This window comes from Camarhynchus parvulus, chromosome 2, assembly GCF_901933205.1.
Source record: "Camarhynchus parvulus chromosome 2, STF_HiC, whole genome shotgun sequence".
NCBI lineage: Eukaryota > Metazoa > Chordata > Aves > Passeriformes > Thraupidae > Camarhynchus > Camarhynchus parvulus.
Genome location: NC_044572.1, coordinates 90428216 through 90445331, shown reverse-complemented (window position 1 = coordinate 90445331; position 17116 = coordinate 90428216). Strand labels below are relative to the sequence as shown.

The 17116-nt window shown below is 37.0% G+C and overlaps 1 protein-coding gene across 2 annotated transcripts in view; it reads left to right on the top strand.

Moving 5' to 3' along the window:
• Positions 1 to 16870, top strand: part of ELP2 (elongator acetyltransferase complex subunit 2) — a 37627-nt gene extending 20757 nt beyond the window's left edge. Inside the window, exons 12-22 of one of the 2 annotated variants that reach the window (XM_030943186.1) lie at positions 217 to 366; positions 3063 to 3251; positions 5298 to 5364; positions 6938 to 7033; positions 7154 to 7211; positions 10809 to 10881; positions 11283 to 11469; positions 13053 to 13174; positions 13669 to 13811; positions 14347 to 14460; positions 15433 to 16870. In XM_030943186.1, coding sequence (XP_030799046.1) covers positions 217 to 366; positions 3063 to 3251; positions 5298 to 5364; positions 6938 to 7033; positions 7154 to 7211; positions 10809 to 10881; positions 11283 to 11469; positions 13053 to 13174; positions 13669 to 13811; positions 14347 to 14460; positions 15433 to 15589 — 1356 coding nt within the window. In that variant the 3' untranslated portion in view covers positions 15590 to 16870. Of the gene's footprint in view, positions 1 to 216; positions 367 to 3062; positions 3252 to 5294; positions 5365 to 6937; positions 7034 to 7153; positions 7212 to 10808; positions 10882 to 11282; positions 11470 to 13052; positions 13175 to 13668; positions 13812 to 14346; positions 14461 to 15432 lie in introns of both variants that reach the window. The other variant, XM_030943185.1, reaches the window with a different exon arrangement.
• Positions 16871 to 17116: the final 246 nt, after the last annotated feature.

Below are 17116 nucleotides of genomic sequence, written 5' to 3'. Positions count from 1 at the left end.
CTTTATTCACAGCTGAGCAAATAACACAAGTTTCAGATGGGAGCAATACATCAGTACTTTTGTCTTTTCAGCCTCTCTTGAGTTCTAATAATTTGCTACTTACCAATATCTTTTTCTTACTTGCTTAATAAGCACATTTGTAGTTTTATTTTGCTTAGAATATCCCAACCAGTCAAATGAAAAACTCCTTACTTCTTTGTGGAACTCTTTTCATAGAAAGAATGGACTCCAGAAGTTGTGATTTCAGGACATTTTAACAGTGTAGAAGATGTGAAGTGGGATCCAGAAGGAGAGTTTGTCATCAGCGTGGGCTTTGATCAAACTACAAGGCTCTTTGCTCCGTGGAAAAGGAAGGAAGAAACAGAGGTATGATCTTCAAAGATTTTGTGAGTGTGGTTAAGGGGGATTGGTCACTCCTGAGTTTGGAATGAGTTGTGTGAATATAACTCAAACCTTAAAGTTCCCCAAGCGATGATCTGTTTAAAACTGCTTGGTTTGGTAATTGAGTATGTGCTATTTTCACTTCAAAAATATTAGTGTCAGAGTTTTTGCAATCACACAGTATGATTGCAGTTCAATCCTGAGTCCATGCCCAGATTACCTTCAGTAAGTGTTCTCCCAGAGTCTTGGAAAACAGGCTCTGCAGTAATTCAGAAGGAGGAATACACGACTGGTACTGATAACCACCTATTGCAGTGTTTAACAATTGGCTGCGCTGCTGCAGGTAATAATAAAGAAACTCAACTTCGGTTGCGCTTTTTTACACGAACTTAATCTAAACAAAGTTCTCGCTGTATTTTTTTACATGTATTTGTTAATGACTCAGTTTTCCTGGAATGATTATCTGAACTACATGTGTGCAGCTGATGCCTGTCCTGTTTTAACCCCCAGCCAGCAACTAAGGACCCCACAGCTGCTTGCTCACTCCTCCTGCATTGGACTGGGGGAAGGTCTGTGTATGAATGCAGAAGTTCTTGTTTCTTGTTTCTCATGAATTTTTCTCCTCTACAAATACAACCTTTTCTGGCAGAACAGTACCAATATTCCATTCAGGAAACTGGCAGAAACTAGACTGACTGTAGTCATATAAGGCCCTGTGCTATTGGTTGGGGAGGCTGTTATAGCTGTCTCATCAAAGCTTCTGTAATGTAGATCAGTACAGGAAGACTGATGTTTCTGAGAGAGTGAATTTGCCATCAGTTCTTTGATTTCCTTCTTCCAGGCCACACAGGAGTGGTGGCAATCCCATTTCAAGAGCTGCGTTTTGTCTTGTGTTGTAGGAAGGATATTTCCAGTTTCCTTTCGTGCTTTTTATCCTAATCTCCACTCAGGAGGGTACATTAAATATATCAAAACAAAGTTCAAGACAAGCATGTGATTTAAGTTGGCAGCATTCAAGGGTTGTCAATGTCACTTTCTCTGACCTACTGAAGTACCACTCTTTATTATGTATGCTGCTTGCTAAATTTTAATCCTGTCTTTTGAAAGAACTGATCTTTGTGTGATTTACCTGCACAGCTCACCCTGAAACTTTTGAATCAATCAATTTAGCAGAGTGATTGCAGTCTTCATATCTAAATATGGCATGAGCTGAATTCTTGTACTTTGACTTCCCACTAATTTGACCAGGTGTAAATCTGAGTAGTTTCAATATTTGCTGCTGCATGAGGTGTGGAAGAAAGCCTTAGCATCCTTTTTGGATGGATGAAGTGGAGGGTTGGAATAGAAATGGGTCATTTGAAGAGATTTATTCAGGACTTCTGAACCGTGGAAAAGTTTTTAGTTCTGCTGCTTATGAACTTGGATAACACAGGCTTTTAAAATGCCTTACTTTCTTTATCACATTGAGTTTAGCATCTGAAAAATTACAACAGGTGACATCTGATGTTTATCTTAATAAGACACAATGGATGTTTATGGAAAGTTAGTATTACAGCTCATGTTTTTCCCTATAAAAGAAACAAAGTGTTGAATGCAAATAAGCATCCTTTCTTAAAGTCTTAGTTCTGATATCAGAATATCAGATAAGAGGGATAACCATCACCTTCAATTTGTCATGCAAATTTCTGGATTTTTCTGGAAGAAGCTTATTGCATGACTTATATAGCCCTCTCTTTGTTTGAGGTTTGTGTTTTTTTGTGTTGTATGCAAAGATGTACCCAGTAAAGGGTAAGAAGGGCTTGTTGCGCTGTTTGATTTTATCTTTTTTTTACAAATGCATGCCTTTTTCCTCACTGAAAAATAATCAAGCCCTTGTGAAATCATGAGGTTTTGTAGGATGTCTCAAATTCCCATTCAGGTCCTATAAGAAACTTCAACATTCAAAACTCAATTGAGTTTCTAGGGTGGTATGTGCAGTTTACAGTCAATATATTGCCTTTCCTTACACTCATATGATATCTAGTCTTGGCTACAGGCATTGGAATACTGAAGTAGTCTAAGTTATTTCAATTGTTTCTGGTTCTGCTAGCTCAACTCAAAAGTACACACTGGATTTTTCCAACTGAAGTATCATCTGAGTGAAATAGCAAATGACACTTAGAATCTATTATGGTTTTGTCAGTTTTTTGCAAAGCTTCTATTAAATGGTCTCACTTGAATAAAGTATTTGAAGAAAAGAGGGAAGGAGGAACCTGTAGCCTGCTGACAGCAATGCTGCTGTTCTTTGTGAAAGACAGATGAAGGAAGCAGGATAAATATCACTACCTTTCTTAGGTCTTTCAGACCTACAGTCTTGGAAGTAGTAGGATACAAACCTCTTTTTGCTTAGGCAAATTGTGTTCTATTCTTGACTGTCTAGCATGAAGTAGTCACAGTAAGTGCCTTAAACACATCCATGCAGGGACACAGTTTACTAATTACTGGAATGGTTTGGTGGAAAAAGAAGATTCAACTGATGTATGTGAGCACCAGTTTTATGCACATCAGTAGAAGGCTGCTCTTAACTTTGCGTTGTGTTAATAAATTCAGCAAGTAGAGTAGTGGTGCTTTTTTGGAACTTTAAATTGTGCTGTTTCTCTGTTTAAGAATTGTGTCTTCACTGTGTGTCTGCTCATTTTTAGGTAACATGGCATGAAATTGCCAGGCCTCAAGTGCACGGATACGACCTGCGCTGTCTGGCGATGATAGGCCGGTTTGAGTTTGTGTCAGGAGCAGATGAAAAAGTGCTTCGAGTTTTCCGTGCTCCCAAGAACTTTATAGAAAACTTCAGTAACATCACTGGTATCCCAATGGAGAAGCTCTGCTCCCGTGTAAGTGTGCTAAAGCAATGCTACACGAAGAGAATGCTGTTAGATGTAAAATAAATAATACTTCAGAAAATGTCAGATTGCACTAAACTTTGTAAAAATTCTTTTAGTTGTACTGAAACTATAACCTCATTTTCCTTTCTCTTCTGCTTGCTTACATGTGTGTTGTTTCATATGTATTTTTATGGTGTTGTTATATGAAACAGGTTCTATTTGAAACCAAACAAGACCTTGTGTCAAAAGATTGAAAAGAGCGTGAGTAACTTTTAGGTAACTCAAACTGTGCGCACTTGGGGATGAAGCAAACAATGAAGCCTGTTGGTGTATTTCCCCTTAATTTAAGGGTGTAGTAGTCTTGCCTAGTTCTAATTATTGTTGTGTGGTTATGTGTTGGTATTACTATTTTTTTTTGCAATTGCATGCTTGGAAATAGCATAAAGATTGCAGCACTATTTTTAGTTCTTGCATACAGATATTTATAAATATGTACTTGCTTTATTTCCTCTTGACATTGGAAATTTTCTTTACATTCCAGTTCTTAGTTGTGGGTATGTCAGCTGTCCTGTGCTGCTATCCTTTGTTTGTTCCCCATTTGCATTAAGGTCTAATTCTGATTTTGTCTGCATTTTGTGGAGCAGACCTAATTCAAGATAATTGCCTCTGTACAGTGCCTTGCGTGCTCTTAGGATATCTCACTCAAAAGCAGGGTTTCTGTGCAGTTTCTCAGAGATGGATTAGCCTTTCCACTTAATTTAACAATTGAAATATCTGGGATAGAAATAGAATCATTTTCGATAGCAAGAAGTTACATAAGTAGCTGCTTAGTGATTTAATTCCACAAGACTTCGTAAGCATTTGCATAATGACCATTGTACAAATAACATTGTGCTTTTATAAGGGTGGTAGATGTCATTATTTTACTTTATTTAGACTTTTCTTATTGGCTCTTCCTCTGAGTGCTGTTTTTTGATTGATATCATAAAGTGTTTCACATGGGCTTTGGTTAAAGAGAAAGGCTTTATGAGCTGTAATTATACAGCTGCTTTTAAATAGCTTTCTTGAAATTGTTTTCTGTGAAAGCTTTTTATCACTAAAGCGGGGAAGCTTTTTCTTAATGTGGCTTAAATGCCTTCCCCAAAAAAGTATCTGTAACCAAAAAACAGTTTTATACTCTAAAAGGGTTGAATAGGATTATATTTACTTCAAATCCATAGGATTGTATTATACTTTGGGTTGTAATGAGGAACCATTTTTGTTTTAGAGGCCTTATGCTTGTCTGGGTCTCTGATGCATTTTCTCATCTAATTATGAACATTTAAGTACATTTTAAGCTGTCACCTAAAATATTGATTTAATTCAGTAAAATGGTCTCTCTTTGAACTTTTCTGATGCCATGAGGAAGTGGGGTTTACAGCTATTAAATCTTTTTTTATCTCTACACAAAGGTCCCCAAGTTCGCTTACCCTTTCTAAACTTTTACTTTTTTCCTATACCATTATGGAAGTATTTTCTGTCTGATGATTTGTCCTTCCCTTGTGCTGCTTTAAACAGACATGTATTCCAGCCACATCTCAGTACTATTTACTGAGCTGTGTTTCAAGTTGTGGTCATAGGCAGTCACCCTCTGTTCTCTTTTCTAAAATGCTGCTTTATTATTTCACTTCAGAACAACGATTTCCCAGTTCTATTGTGTTAAAAACTGCAGTGCTCTCAGTTAATAGATTAATTGTCATGTATGTGCTAGAATAGATATAATTGTGGAAGAAAACCTGCAATTAGTGTTGAAGAAAATCCTTGAACTGGGGCCTTAGAAAAGTGCTTTTTTTGTTGTTTTTTGTTTTTTGTTTCTTTCTTCTCCCCTTCCTGCCAGAGTACTGGTCTTTGTTTTGTCCAGGGTATGTTCTAGACAAGAATTTTTCAAAGTGCCCCCTTCACTTCTCTAGGAAAGTAACTCTAGAAACTCTCGGGGATTCCTAAAGCTGTGGCCTTTGAAACCCAAGCCTATGTGACAATCTGTGTGTAACCTTTCTTTTTCCTTTAATTCAGCAGTCATCTGATCTTCCAGAAGGTGCAACTGTGCCAGCTTTGGGATTATCCAATAAAGCTGTTTTTGAAGGTAATGCTAGTGAGAAATAATGGTTGTGGTATTTCATGTGGAAACTTTATTTAAGGGATTGTTTTAGTGTACATATTAGGTCTGTAAGTTTAGGCTTGACTGCAAGTTCAGAATCTAGAAATAAGTGCAAAGTGTTTATTTCTTTGCTAGCATGTAAACATGGTGTTTTAAAGTAAAAAACACAAGTAAGAAAGAATTAGTTAGCCAACAGTAGCTAATATCTTAGAGAGGCAGTGGAGATTACATTGTGGGGGAACAGGGAAGGAGGGACAGACATCTCCCTAGAATGATAAAAAGTATTTTCCTGACACTGGAAATGAGACCAGGGATCTGGTTTTTCATAAAGTCTCTGGTAAAAATGCACTATAGTGGAATGTAGAAATTAGGTCAGACCTGTTTTTTTTTTCTCTGCCTAAAACTTTTTCAGAAGGTGTGATCTACAAAAGGAAGCATTTTAATAAGCTTTGTCTCCAGGGTCTTCAATAGCAATAAGCCAAATTTTCCTAAATAATTTGTAGAGAAAAAACAACTTGGTTGTACTTGAAATAACTTGTAAAATATATTTTGGCAAAGTTTTTTTCCCCTGCAAACTCATGAGTTCTTCCAATCAGAGGGGAAACAAAACCTCCTTCTTCTAGATTATTGCCACACACAGAATAACTAATTTCCATTGATTTCATGTGGCCCAACCAGAGGCAGCTCCGCAAATAGAACTTCCCTGCGTCATCCACCACTGCTCACACAGTGCTGGCAGCATTGGTGGCTGAGGGTAAAACACCACAGATGTGATCTCACTTACTCTGCAGAGGAATCTTCCTGGTGATCAGATAGTGGTCTCAGATGAATATTGCTCATTTTCAAAGAGAGCAAAGATGGGATGAATGAGAAGATAGTCTTTGCTTTGCTTTTTCTGTACCTTCTTTTTGAAACTGCTGTGCTTGAGAGGTACATTTGGCAAAAAGGTAAATTCTGTCTGAGAGGAACTGTTCCCCATCTCTGTACCTTTTTCTTAATACCTTCACGAGGAAGGACAGAGTTGAATTTTAACTTAAAAGTAATTAGTTTTGGTTACCTCTGATACTTTTGCCTAAAGCTAAGGACTGAGCCCTCAGCATTTTTGCTGAAGTTTGCAAGTTGTAGCTACACTTGCTCAATATGGGTTTTCATTTAGTGATCTACATCAAATTTAGGAACTCATCACTTGTATCAGAGATTTTTGTCTTAAACTTTTTCAAACACAGAAAGAAAGGTTTAACACTGGGGAAACACAGGTTGAACTCTGATGACTGCTTTGCTCAGTGAAATTCTTTTTAGGAATCTCTGAAAGATTGTGCTGATGGAGAGAGGTCAGTTTCAAAATGAAGGTTAGATTATTTTTTTAAAATCTTTTCATTCTCATATGCACTATAAACTAGTTAGCTTCTAGTATTCATATTATTGTAACACTGCAAGCAGAGAAACCTAGTTTCAACTACTTTTAAAAAATATAGATTTTTTTACTTGTATAATAAATCCTCATATTTTCCCTCCTTTCTAGTATGTTCTCTAGCTAATGAAGTCCTTATTTTAATAGGAGATATGGCTGTTCAACCAGATGAGGATGAAGAATCATTTAATACCATTTCAAATCAGTATCCAGAGATTTATTTTCAACCCTTGATCCTTACAGGTATGAGAATTATTTCTGTTATAGGTAATAGAGAATGAGATTCATTGAATATAAACTTGAAGCATTATTTAGCTGATTTGAAAAAATCAAATTTGAATAGGCTGTACAAATATTTTTTAGAGCCTCCACCAGAGGATCACTTGCTGCAGAATACCTTATGGCCTGAAATTCAGAAGTTGTAAGTTTTATTTTTCCTTTTCTTCTTTGTTACAAAATTTCCAGAAAGCTGTTGCAACATCTTAATGTAGCCTAGTCTTGTAACTCTTCCTGTTGTACTATGTCATTTGACTTTGTGTGTGCTGTATTGCTTGTAAAATAAATAAATTATATATCTGTAAAAATTAGGAAACAGTGAAGAAAATGGCAGTTAGAATTGATGTGCCACAGTTTTATTTTAGTTGGTTGTTTCTCCTTAAACCCTTGTCTATGCTGAAGATCCCTCTGTGTAAGGAGCTTTGTGCTATTTTCCACTTCATGGCACGGGCTTGCAGATGTGGTGTGGAAGTAGAGGCTGAGGCATCCATGGAGGAGCTTGCCCCTAACTCCTGTCAGAGTTGTAAGGTGCAGTAGATGGAGCCAGCAGCCAAACTAGTGTGTCTAGTGGTAGAGCAAAGTGATAAGTGTTGAGTAAGATGGTTACAAGGCTGGTTTGAGTATTGAATGCTGACAGAGTGGTTGTCAGTTGCAAAGATAATGGAGTTATGTGGCCATGATAATTGTTTTGAGGTTGCAGGGTTTTAGAATTCTTCAGCTGTGTTTTCTTCCTTTTCTGAAATTCACAACAATTTTCACATGATTTGTGCCTTAAGGATCCCAGTAACATGAGGCTATACTTTGAAAATCTTTAAAGTTTTAGTATCAAAGTATAGCACAAAGAAATTCAATAATCTCAATTTCTTGTGGGTTTATTTATCTGAATCTCCTGAAAGGAGCCTTAGACTGGAACAAGAAGATTGTTCAGCCTTTGCTGATGGTTAAAGTCACCACTTTTGTCAGGAAGGAACATTACAGTTACATTACCAGTTTTGTGAGGAAGGAAATAAAAAGCTTTGGGAAAATGCTGTGCAGCTTGCTTCATTGGACCAAGGGGGAAGTTCTGTGGGAGATCATCTTTATGTTCAATTGGGCAGTAAATCTGATTTGAATGCTTTTAAGCTCTGTTACTGTGTTTGTACTCAAAAATTATTTTAGGAGGAAAGCTAGTGGATGTTAGACCATATCTGCACATTTTGTAATTTCTAACTGTTACTTTAACTGTTTCTTCTGTGCATTCTATGGCTGCTAATGCACTCACGTAAGTAGATTGATAAGGGATGTTTAAGTAGTGGAAAGGAGCCAAGGCCAAAATTCTTCATCATTTGCCTTTGACATTTCACAAAGTGTAGTGGGACATTAATATTTTATACTCTGCTATGGGAGTACTGCTTATCTGCCTTTATATCCTGCATTCATTAAAATAACTCTGTTTTATGACAGTCTTCAGATGACTTTTATCTGAGCAGTTTTTTCTGGTTTTAGAGACACAACTAATGATATAGATCATTTTATGCAAGAGCAACAAGATATAAAGCATTCATAGACTTTCAGATTTTTTGGTCAGAGTAATCTTGAAAGAAGTAACATGAAATCACATAATGTAGATTTCAAGTTGCCATAGCAGCAGAAGAACAGTGTGAGGCACTGACTTGCTAAAAATAGCTTGTTTGTCATTGACATTTGGGTATTCCTAGCTCTAACTTGACACCAAATTTTGAAGAATTAGTGTTGCGTTTTGCAAAGTGTTTGCTTGAGGAGGTTTTAATACAAAGAACCGGCTGAATTTTTTTACATAATATAATAACTTTAAAAACATGGTAAATCTTGTGAGAATATGCTAATCTTCTTGGAAAATTATCATGCAGCATGCTGAGATTAAAGCTTGAGTGATGACATAAATATATATGTTTGTATATATGTACATTTCATGTAATACACTTGGAAGTTGGAAGAGATCCTTTTTGACACTAGAAAATTACTGTATTCATTTGTCCGGACACTTGAAAGTCCATTCAGTCTACCTGTGCATTAAAAAATGCTGTGCATTGTACAATGCTGAGGCAAAATTGCCAGTGGTTGAAAATATAATTTCATTATTCAGTCATGCAGTTACTTCTCTCCATTGTGAACCGTTATTTGGTGGTGTGCTATGTAGTGAAGAGATCAGATTTTGTTTATGGGATCAGAGGATGGGACTGTATTGTAGCTCCAGTGCTGTCAAGGCTCATATACACTCCGTTAAAACAGCAAATATCTCCTGTTGCCTATAGCTTAATTCTCTTTACTGGAGACAGCAATAGTCTGTACAGCTGCTGGTCTGACCTAAGATAGTCCTGCCCATATAACTTTGCAAGAGAAAATATTTTATATTTTCTGTTAATTTGGTAAGAATGGTTACATTTTGACATTTCAATTTAGCAGAGAAACATTGCATGCAGAAGCTTGAAATCAACTGCTCTTCAAATACTACTTTTAGGAGATTAAAACCAAAACAACTGAGGATTTGTTGCACAGGTTATTTTCCCATCATTGAATTTCAGGAAATTTATACATTTGAGACAATAAATATTTTTTAGTTTTAGAAAATTGGCTTGCAGTGGTTTTCACTACAAAACAGTCTCCAGGAATGTGCTTTAAAAGTAAGCATTATGATAAAACTCATGCTGGTGGCAAATTAGGAGTAAGACATGCAGTAGTACCTTCATCATTATAAGACACACTCAGATTTGCAACTTAACATTTCAATTAGGGGTATACACCAGTTCCTCTCCCTGTCAAAAGGTCCAGGCACAGTTACATTTCATAAAAGCCATTGCATTCCCAGTGTTCAGACATTGCTTTGGCAGTCTGTTGATGAGATATGCCCAGCGATGATGCTTCAGACAGTAATTTATTATTTAAGGCTGTTCTGGCTGCAAGTGAAATCCCATGAACATCAGTCCCATGTAAGAAGTTAACACTGCTGACCAAGGAGTTTATTAAGAGAACTGCCTATCTCTTCAGATCTAGGAGAATCATAGGAAACCACCCCACCCAACTGGTACTGAGCTGATACGTGTCTACTGTTTATAGGTTACATGTCAAATTTGACTTTACTTCCAATGTTTTTTGTGACTGATTTTAATTTGTGTTAGTCTGTATGGAATTTCTCCTTATTAGTTAAATACCAGTCTGGATATGTGAGCTTGGATTTCAGCAGAACTCATGTGAAGACTGATTAAAAAATGTGTTTCTGGAGAAGGCTAGAAATTTTGGGAGTTTTACAGAGGTTTTTTCCAACATGATGCTTGTCTTTTAGATCAGAAATCTTGCAGTATTTCACAGAATAGGCATCCTTTGACTGTGTGTTTGTGGCATATTTCTTCAGTGGTTTTCAAATAAGTGGCTTATGATTTTTATTGGTAGTGTTAAAATTGCTTTTTAAGAAAATAAGGATACATTAAATGCTGCTTTAATCTGCTTTGTTAGTCATTAGGGTGGCTTTTGCAGTGCTGATGCTTTAAGATTATGGAATGGGCTGAAGAGATTTTTCTGTAGCCAGTTTCTAATAGAAAAAATTGTGCAGTTGTTTAAACTGAAAACTGAACAAAATATTTGTGATGTAATACAGAAACAGTGGTGAGAAGTTCCTGGCAGGTGCCTTTCATCTTTGAAAAGGGATTTAAATTAATGTAACAACTTTGATACATACTGCAAAAATGATTGTGATGTGTTAAATTTCTTTTCCCATGTATTTCAGATATGGACATGGATATGAAATTTTTTGTGTTGCTTGCAATAATTCAAACACTCTAATTGCCTCAGCATGTAAGGTAAGAAAAGATTCTAGCACCACCTAGTGAAAAGTGCTGTCCGATTTCTAGGGCTGAATCCTCTTCTTTCTCACAAAATGTGAAAGATTTTGTGTGACAGTTGGCTTGCAAAGGTGAGGGTGGATCACCAATGAGTTATTATTCCTAAAGCATGTGTGATTCATTTGAAGATATTAGTAAGATAAATTCTAAGAAATACAGGTCTGAAATGTTTTCTTACTGATATATTGTCAGCATTAGAAGGAAGTAGGGAAACAATGTTGAAACTTCCTAGAGGAAAGCTGGGTCTTACTGGATTGCGAGCCTAGAAACACGCTGTCTAATATCTTACCACTTTGAAATGTGTGACTTTTATATTTTCTCTCATTAATTCACACTGATGCTGTTTTCCATCCATACAGGCTTCCAAAAAAGAACATGCAGCAATTATTTTGTGGAGCACTACTTCTTGGAAGAAACTGCAGAGTTTGTCTTTTCACAATCTGACTGTTACTCAGCTGGCATTTTCTCCTGATGACAGCTTTTTACTGGCTGTTTCTAGAGACAGGAATTGGTCACTGTGGAGGAAACAGGATTCCTCAGAGTCAGGTAAGATATGTGGAGTGGTGGTATGCATTTGTAGATTTGGCAGTTTGTTCAGTATTTTTGTCTGCAAAATATTTGAAAGAGAATTGATAAAATATTTTAATGGACATTTTGCTTGAAACTTTGGAGAATTATTAGTGTGGTAGGCTCCTGTGAATTTAAGAAATGCAATTAATGTGTAGAAATATAAAAAGGAAATGAAAATGCAGAGAGGAATATAATCAGGCTTTAGATAGTGTTTAATTGATGGATGTAATTAAGTCCTCGTGCCTTCTGCGTGTGATTGTGCGTTTGACTTACTGAAATCAAGTACACAAGCTGAACTTCAGATTGGCATTCTGTCAAGGAGAGCCTTCATTGCAGAGTTCTGTGCAGGCATAGCCAGAAGGTTCAGTGCTGCACCCATATCCTGCATAGGTTGCCTTATCCCTGCTTGCATGGCCTGACACTTTGAGACTCCTGACAGGATTAATCTCTGTCTTTGGTGTGGCTTTCTGATAATCCTACACAATTGATTAATTTGACTAGAACTGGCTATGTCTGGAAAAAGAGCTGATAGTAAGGATTCAGTTGACTTTCTCATTAAGACTTTGAGCCTTGCAAAATCATGAGGAGATTGCTATTGAACACTTTAATAGAATCCTAGAACAGATGCTTGTGCTGAAAGTGATTATCATTGCACTCTTGGCTTAATAGCATATAAACACTGCTGGGCTCTATAGAATGTTCCTAGAGACTTGGCAGTGAGTTTTGGCCCCTTCAGACAGTGTCCAGTTGTATCCTGGCTTGAATTTCTGTTCTATTCAGACTTCTATTCTAAAGCCTGGCATTATGTCTACAGTAGTTACACAATGGTTCAGGATAAGGATCATGAATACTCATAGCAAGTAGAGGAAATCCTCTTTTCATCTGTTCATCAATAACCCTTCTGTCTACAAATAACATCATTATCAGTGCAAAGCAAAACTGCTGCTATTGGCATCCCAGGAAGTGGTTATTTAAAGTCTTTGCTCCAAAATGACAACCTTTTCTACTTAGGAAAAGCATTCTCATTTACTGATCTGCTGATCAGATATAGTGCCTGATTGTATACATGCTGAAATATAAGCTTGTCTCTTTGGGAACACATTAATCTTTACAATTGGACCATTATGATTTGACAGTTGGGACTTTACTGGTAAATAGGAGCTTTAGTGAAATTACTGGGAAATGTGAACACAAGGTAAATTTTGCACTATTCAAAAACTTCTGAAGTCAGTGTTCTTAAAAAAACCTGATAAAAATAACCGGAAGGTGTTCTACTTAAATTCTTCTGAAAAAGAAATGTATTTAAAAGATTGAACTGTTCCTACTGCTTTAGGCCTATAAGGGTTTACTGATATGGTCTTGAACAGGTGCTAGTTATCACTGTGGTAAGTGCTGGAAAAAAACCTCATATAGTCCTAAGTATTCCCAGTTGCTTTACAGATGAGTGCAATAATGTCAAAATATTCTTGCAGTTGTGACATAGAGTTTAGTAAGAGTAACAATCACTTTTAATATGTAAAGTAGTTGAAACAAGGCTTTTTTTCCTCTTTTTATTCCAGGACCAGTCTTCACTTGCTGTGCATACACAGATAAAAATACAGCTGTTCACAGTCGAATCATTTGGTCCTGTGATTGGACACCAGACAGCAAGTATTTTATTACTGGCAGTCGGGACAAAAAGGTAATTAATGTTAAAGGAATTTAGAAAGCCCGGGGTTGTTTTAAATATCTTTTAGAATAACAAACACTGTGTTCTAATGAGCCCCTATTTTTTATATACACAAAAATCTTTTTGCATGTATTAGCACAGAAATCAGTGATACTTTCATAAGCTAAATAAAGTGCTTGAATATGTATATACAAGACTGTGGGCTGCCAGTTGGACATTCTCTCTTCTTTTTTCATGCAGTAAGATAAGCATATGTCACATAATTCTATGGGTCTCAAGTTTTTCTTTAACTTTCATAACAATCTGGTTTTGTTGTCAGTAACTTTCATGAAATCAGACAGACTGCCTACAAAGTCAAATCTTTGTAGGTAGAGGGTGGTTTTACCATTTTTAGGGTCATCCACTGTGCCTTGAAATTATTTTAATGAAGTTATTCCTTATGTTTTTGTACGTGCATTTACAAGAAGATTAGAGTGGAAGTTCATAGATGACTCTTTTGCTTACAGGTCGTTATCTGGGGCCAGTGTGATTTGCCAGTGATTACTGAAGGGAATGAGCTGGATTCAGTCAAGCCTTGTTCAACAGTGCTGGATGCTGGGGATTCTGTGACTGCTGTTGGTATCAGCCGTGTACTTACTCCTGATGGAAGGTATTACTGGTTTTTTGTATTTTCATTTTGTGTTTAATTTGAAATTAGTATTTATCCCTTTAGTCAACTAGTTTCCTGTGGCTAAACAGCTCCCTAAATCTACCTGTCAATTGTTTTGACCATTCTTTAACAGAATGATTTCTACTTTTTTTCTTTCCTAGCCACCCTTTCAGGTGTATGGTGACTTCTCCAAGCAGTGTAATGAGAAAAACGCCAAGTGGGAGAGGGGAGGGAGAGATGCATGAACATACCTGAAACACATTAATTCTTCCAGAAATATTGACTGATCTGATGTTGTGATAGCCTCCTTATTTTTTCCTAACCAAATATATGTAACAGGTTTCTGCTTTGCTAATTTTTTTGTGAAGCAGCTTTGATGTATTAATTTTTTTCATGGAAAAGTAAATACGGATTTAAAGGGCAAGGTGCAACAACAGTGCTTGAGTGCTATTCTTTCTATCCTGCATTAGAACTGACCTTACTGAGCTGTCTACTGTAATTTCTAATGAAATGAATGTAATTATTCTCTTGACAGATACATTGTTGCAGTAGGCCTAGAGAATGGGAAGATTATCTTGTACACATGGAAGCAAAGTGGGAAAGAACCAGCACTGGCTGACTGGACCACAGGTGTTGAGATAGATAACAGGTATGTCTTTTGAAGTGAGTTAGGAGTGATGAAATATTATTCTTCAGACTAACAGTGCTGAAGTTCTGTTCTTATAGTATAAAATGTATGAATCTAGTTTATTTCTGTATCAAAAATTATTATCATTTTAGAAAAAGTTTGATCCCTGAAAATTTAAAGATGTCTTGAAGCAAAACCCAGAAATAAAAATATTATTTATTTAGATGTGTTAAAAAACCTTCCAACAGATATGAACAAAAACCAGAGGGGGGTTAAACCCCAAAATACTTCATGCTATGCAAAAGCTTTGAGGAGTATTACACTTTGTTGGCCCTATTTAAAAAAAAAAGCTTTACCTTTAGTCATAAATATGATGATAGAAAATACTGATAAGAGAGTGGAAAGGATTGCTGTCTGTGTACATCAGCAAAACCCTTAGGAGTGGGTGACAGCAAGCTTTGGTGGGCAGCTTCCAGCAGAAACCAAAGGAATGACAAGCTATATGTGGGGCTGCTGCAGTGACAGCGAGAGACACTCTGTGGAGACACTTGGAATGTTTCACTTGAAGCACTCCCCTGGGTTCTTCTATCACACACTGGCATTGATAGTAACAGAAATGGAAGTTGATGGTGATTTTGGCCTGTGTGTGCTTGCAGTGAATGGTAAAGAGACACCAGATAACAGGAAATCGCAGGCTAAAAGCCAGAAATCTGTCATATCGAAGTAACTGAGATACTTGACCTCCAGCTTAATGTGGTAAAACTGAAAATCAATAGCTGTTTGAATTATTGATGAGTGAGAGGATAAAATGTCATTAGTGTTAATGACCCTACTTAATAAGAACTTAATACCTGCTGGTTGTCACAAGTCAGTTTTTCCTCAGTTGGTAGCGTTAACTGAAGAGTACTAATTACATGACTGTTGATGTTTACACTCACATGCCCAACTGTGTTTAACATTTTGCAGTTACGTATGGATTTCTTTTTGTTGCAGCCAAAGCCATGCTCTTGCTGTGAAACGCTTATGTTGGAGACATCATGCAGGCAGAGCTGGACATAATGATGAGAGCAGCAGCAAGTGGTTGCAGCTTGCAAGTTGTGGAGCCGATCACTGTGTTAAAATATTCAATGTCAACAGATTTGCTCTTTAGCAAAGACAGCAGGCCTGTTTGTGCCAAACAGATTCACAGCATTTCATTTCAACTTCTTAGCCACTTCGATTATTGAATTTTCTATTTTCTGCTGTGGAAAGTAAAATATCTTACATGTAACTTATTAAAGCAACTTTAGTGGAAGTTTGAAATGTCAAATATTTTTCTAATCCTGCAGTTCTGGGGATATGAAGTATATGTTTTGTTTGGTGAATATCCTGAAACTGAGGGATGGGAGATGAGTTTGGGCATGGGAGGATAATGAGAGAGCTTTGTTTGCTGTGACTCGAAGGGTCGGTGGGAAGCTGATGACGCTTGGGTACTTCTGTGCTTGAGATCCACTTGGAATACTGAATTTGTTTATGTTCTCTTGCTATTAAAGTTGACTGTTGGTGGGCCTGCCAGTGCTGCCAGTGTGTGTTCAGGCATGTGCAGCCAGAGATCAGGGTTAAACATGGAACTTTCTCTGATTGCCTTTGACTGTGTATTAGAGCTCTGGTCCAAGTCTGAGGCCACCTGATTCTGGAAGGAGTAGTTTGTGTTCAGATGCTTGGACAGGCCTGCTTGCTTTTATTCCCTTATTCTGCTTTGCAGGGCTGAACTCATACTTCTTGGGTAGGTGGGGCTTAAATCTTCTGGTATCTCCCCTGTGAGCCCCGTCTGAGCAGAGTGTGATAGAAGAGCCACCTCTGAGACTGTTGGAGGGCTGTCCTCTACAGTTCAGACTCGAAAAGCTTATGGATATCACTAGGCAGGAGCTAAAAGGAGGCAGCCATTCCTTAGAATGCCTTTGGGCTCTTCCTGACTTTTGAGGGCTCCCTCTTTGCTCTTGTGAAAACAAGTTAACTTAGCTGTCCCATAGTGTAATTAGAGTGCTAATAGACTGAGAGTACTTGAGAAAGACTTCATGTCAGCTGGTCTGTATGTGGTTCCAAAGTCTAACTTAGAAATTAGTTAAACTTTGAGAGTGAAATTGTTATTCCAGAACTGCTTGCTACCTGTAACTAGCAGTACAGAGGTAACTGGAATTCTGTTTAACTTTCTGCTGTGTTGGACATTTAGATTGAGAGTGCAGCTCTTTCAGAGTGGGCTGTACTGTCTTCAGAGTAATTATGGTTGATGCCTTGAAAGGTTTTGTGTTTATGCCTTGAAAGGTTTTGTATTTTAGCTCTTTATTTTCTGTTCTGTTTTTCAGCCATTAAAAAAAAAACAAAACCATTCTTTAAAATGGGGACAGGGGAATAAAAAAAAAGACTTTATCAATAAAGATAATTTGCTACATTTTACTTGTGGTACCCAGTGCTTTCCTTACACGAGTGCTTTAGCATTCAAGCATTTGAGTATTGTATTTCACTTGTCTGGGAATTTTTAAGCAACTATATCCTGGCAAGAGAAAGACATAACTTATCACTCGTGAGGTTTCAAAAGGCTACCAAAAGTGGGTCTTTATTCTGTGTCACAATTGTAATCTTGTATCTTAAAATTTGATTATAATACTGCACAATTCTTTTCAATAATAGTACATCT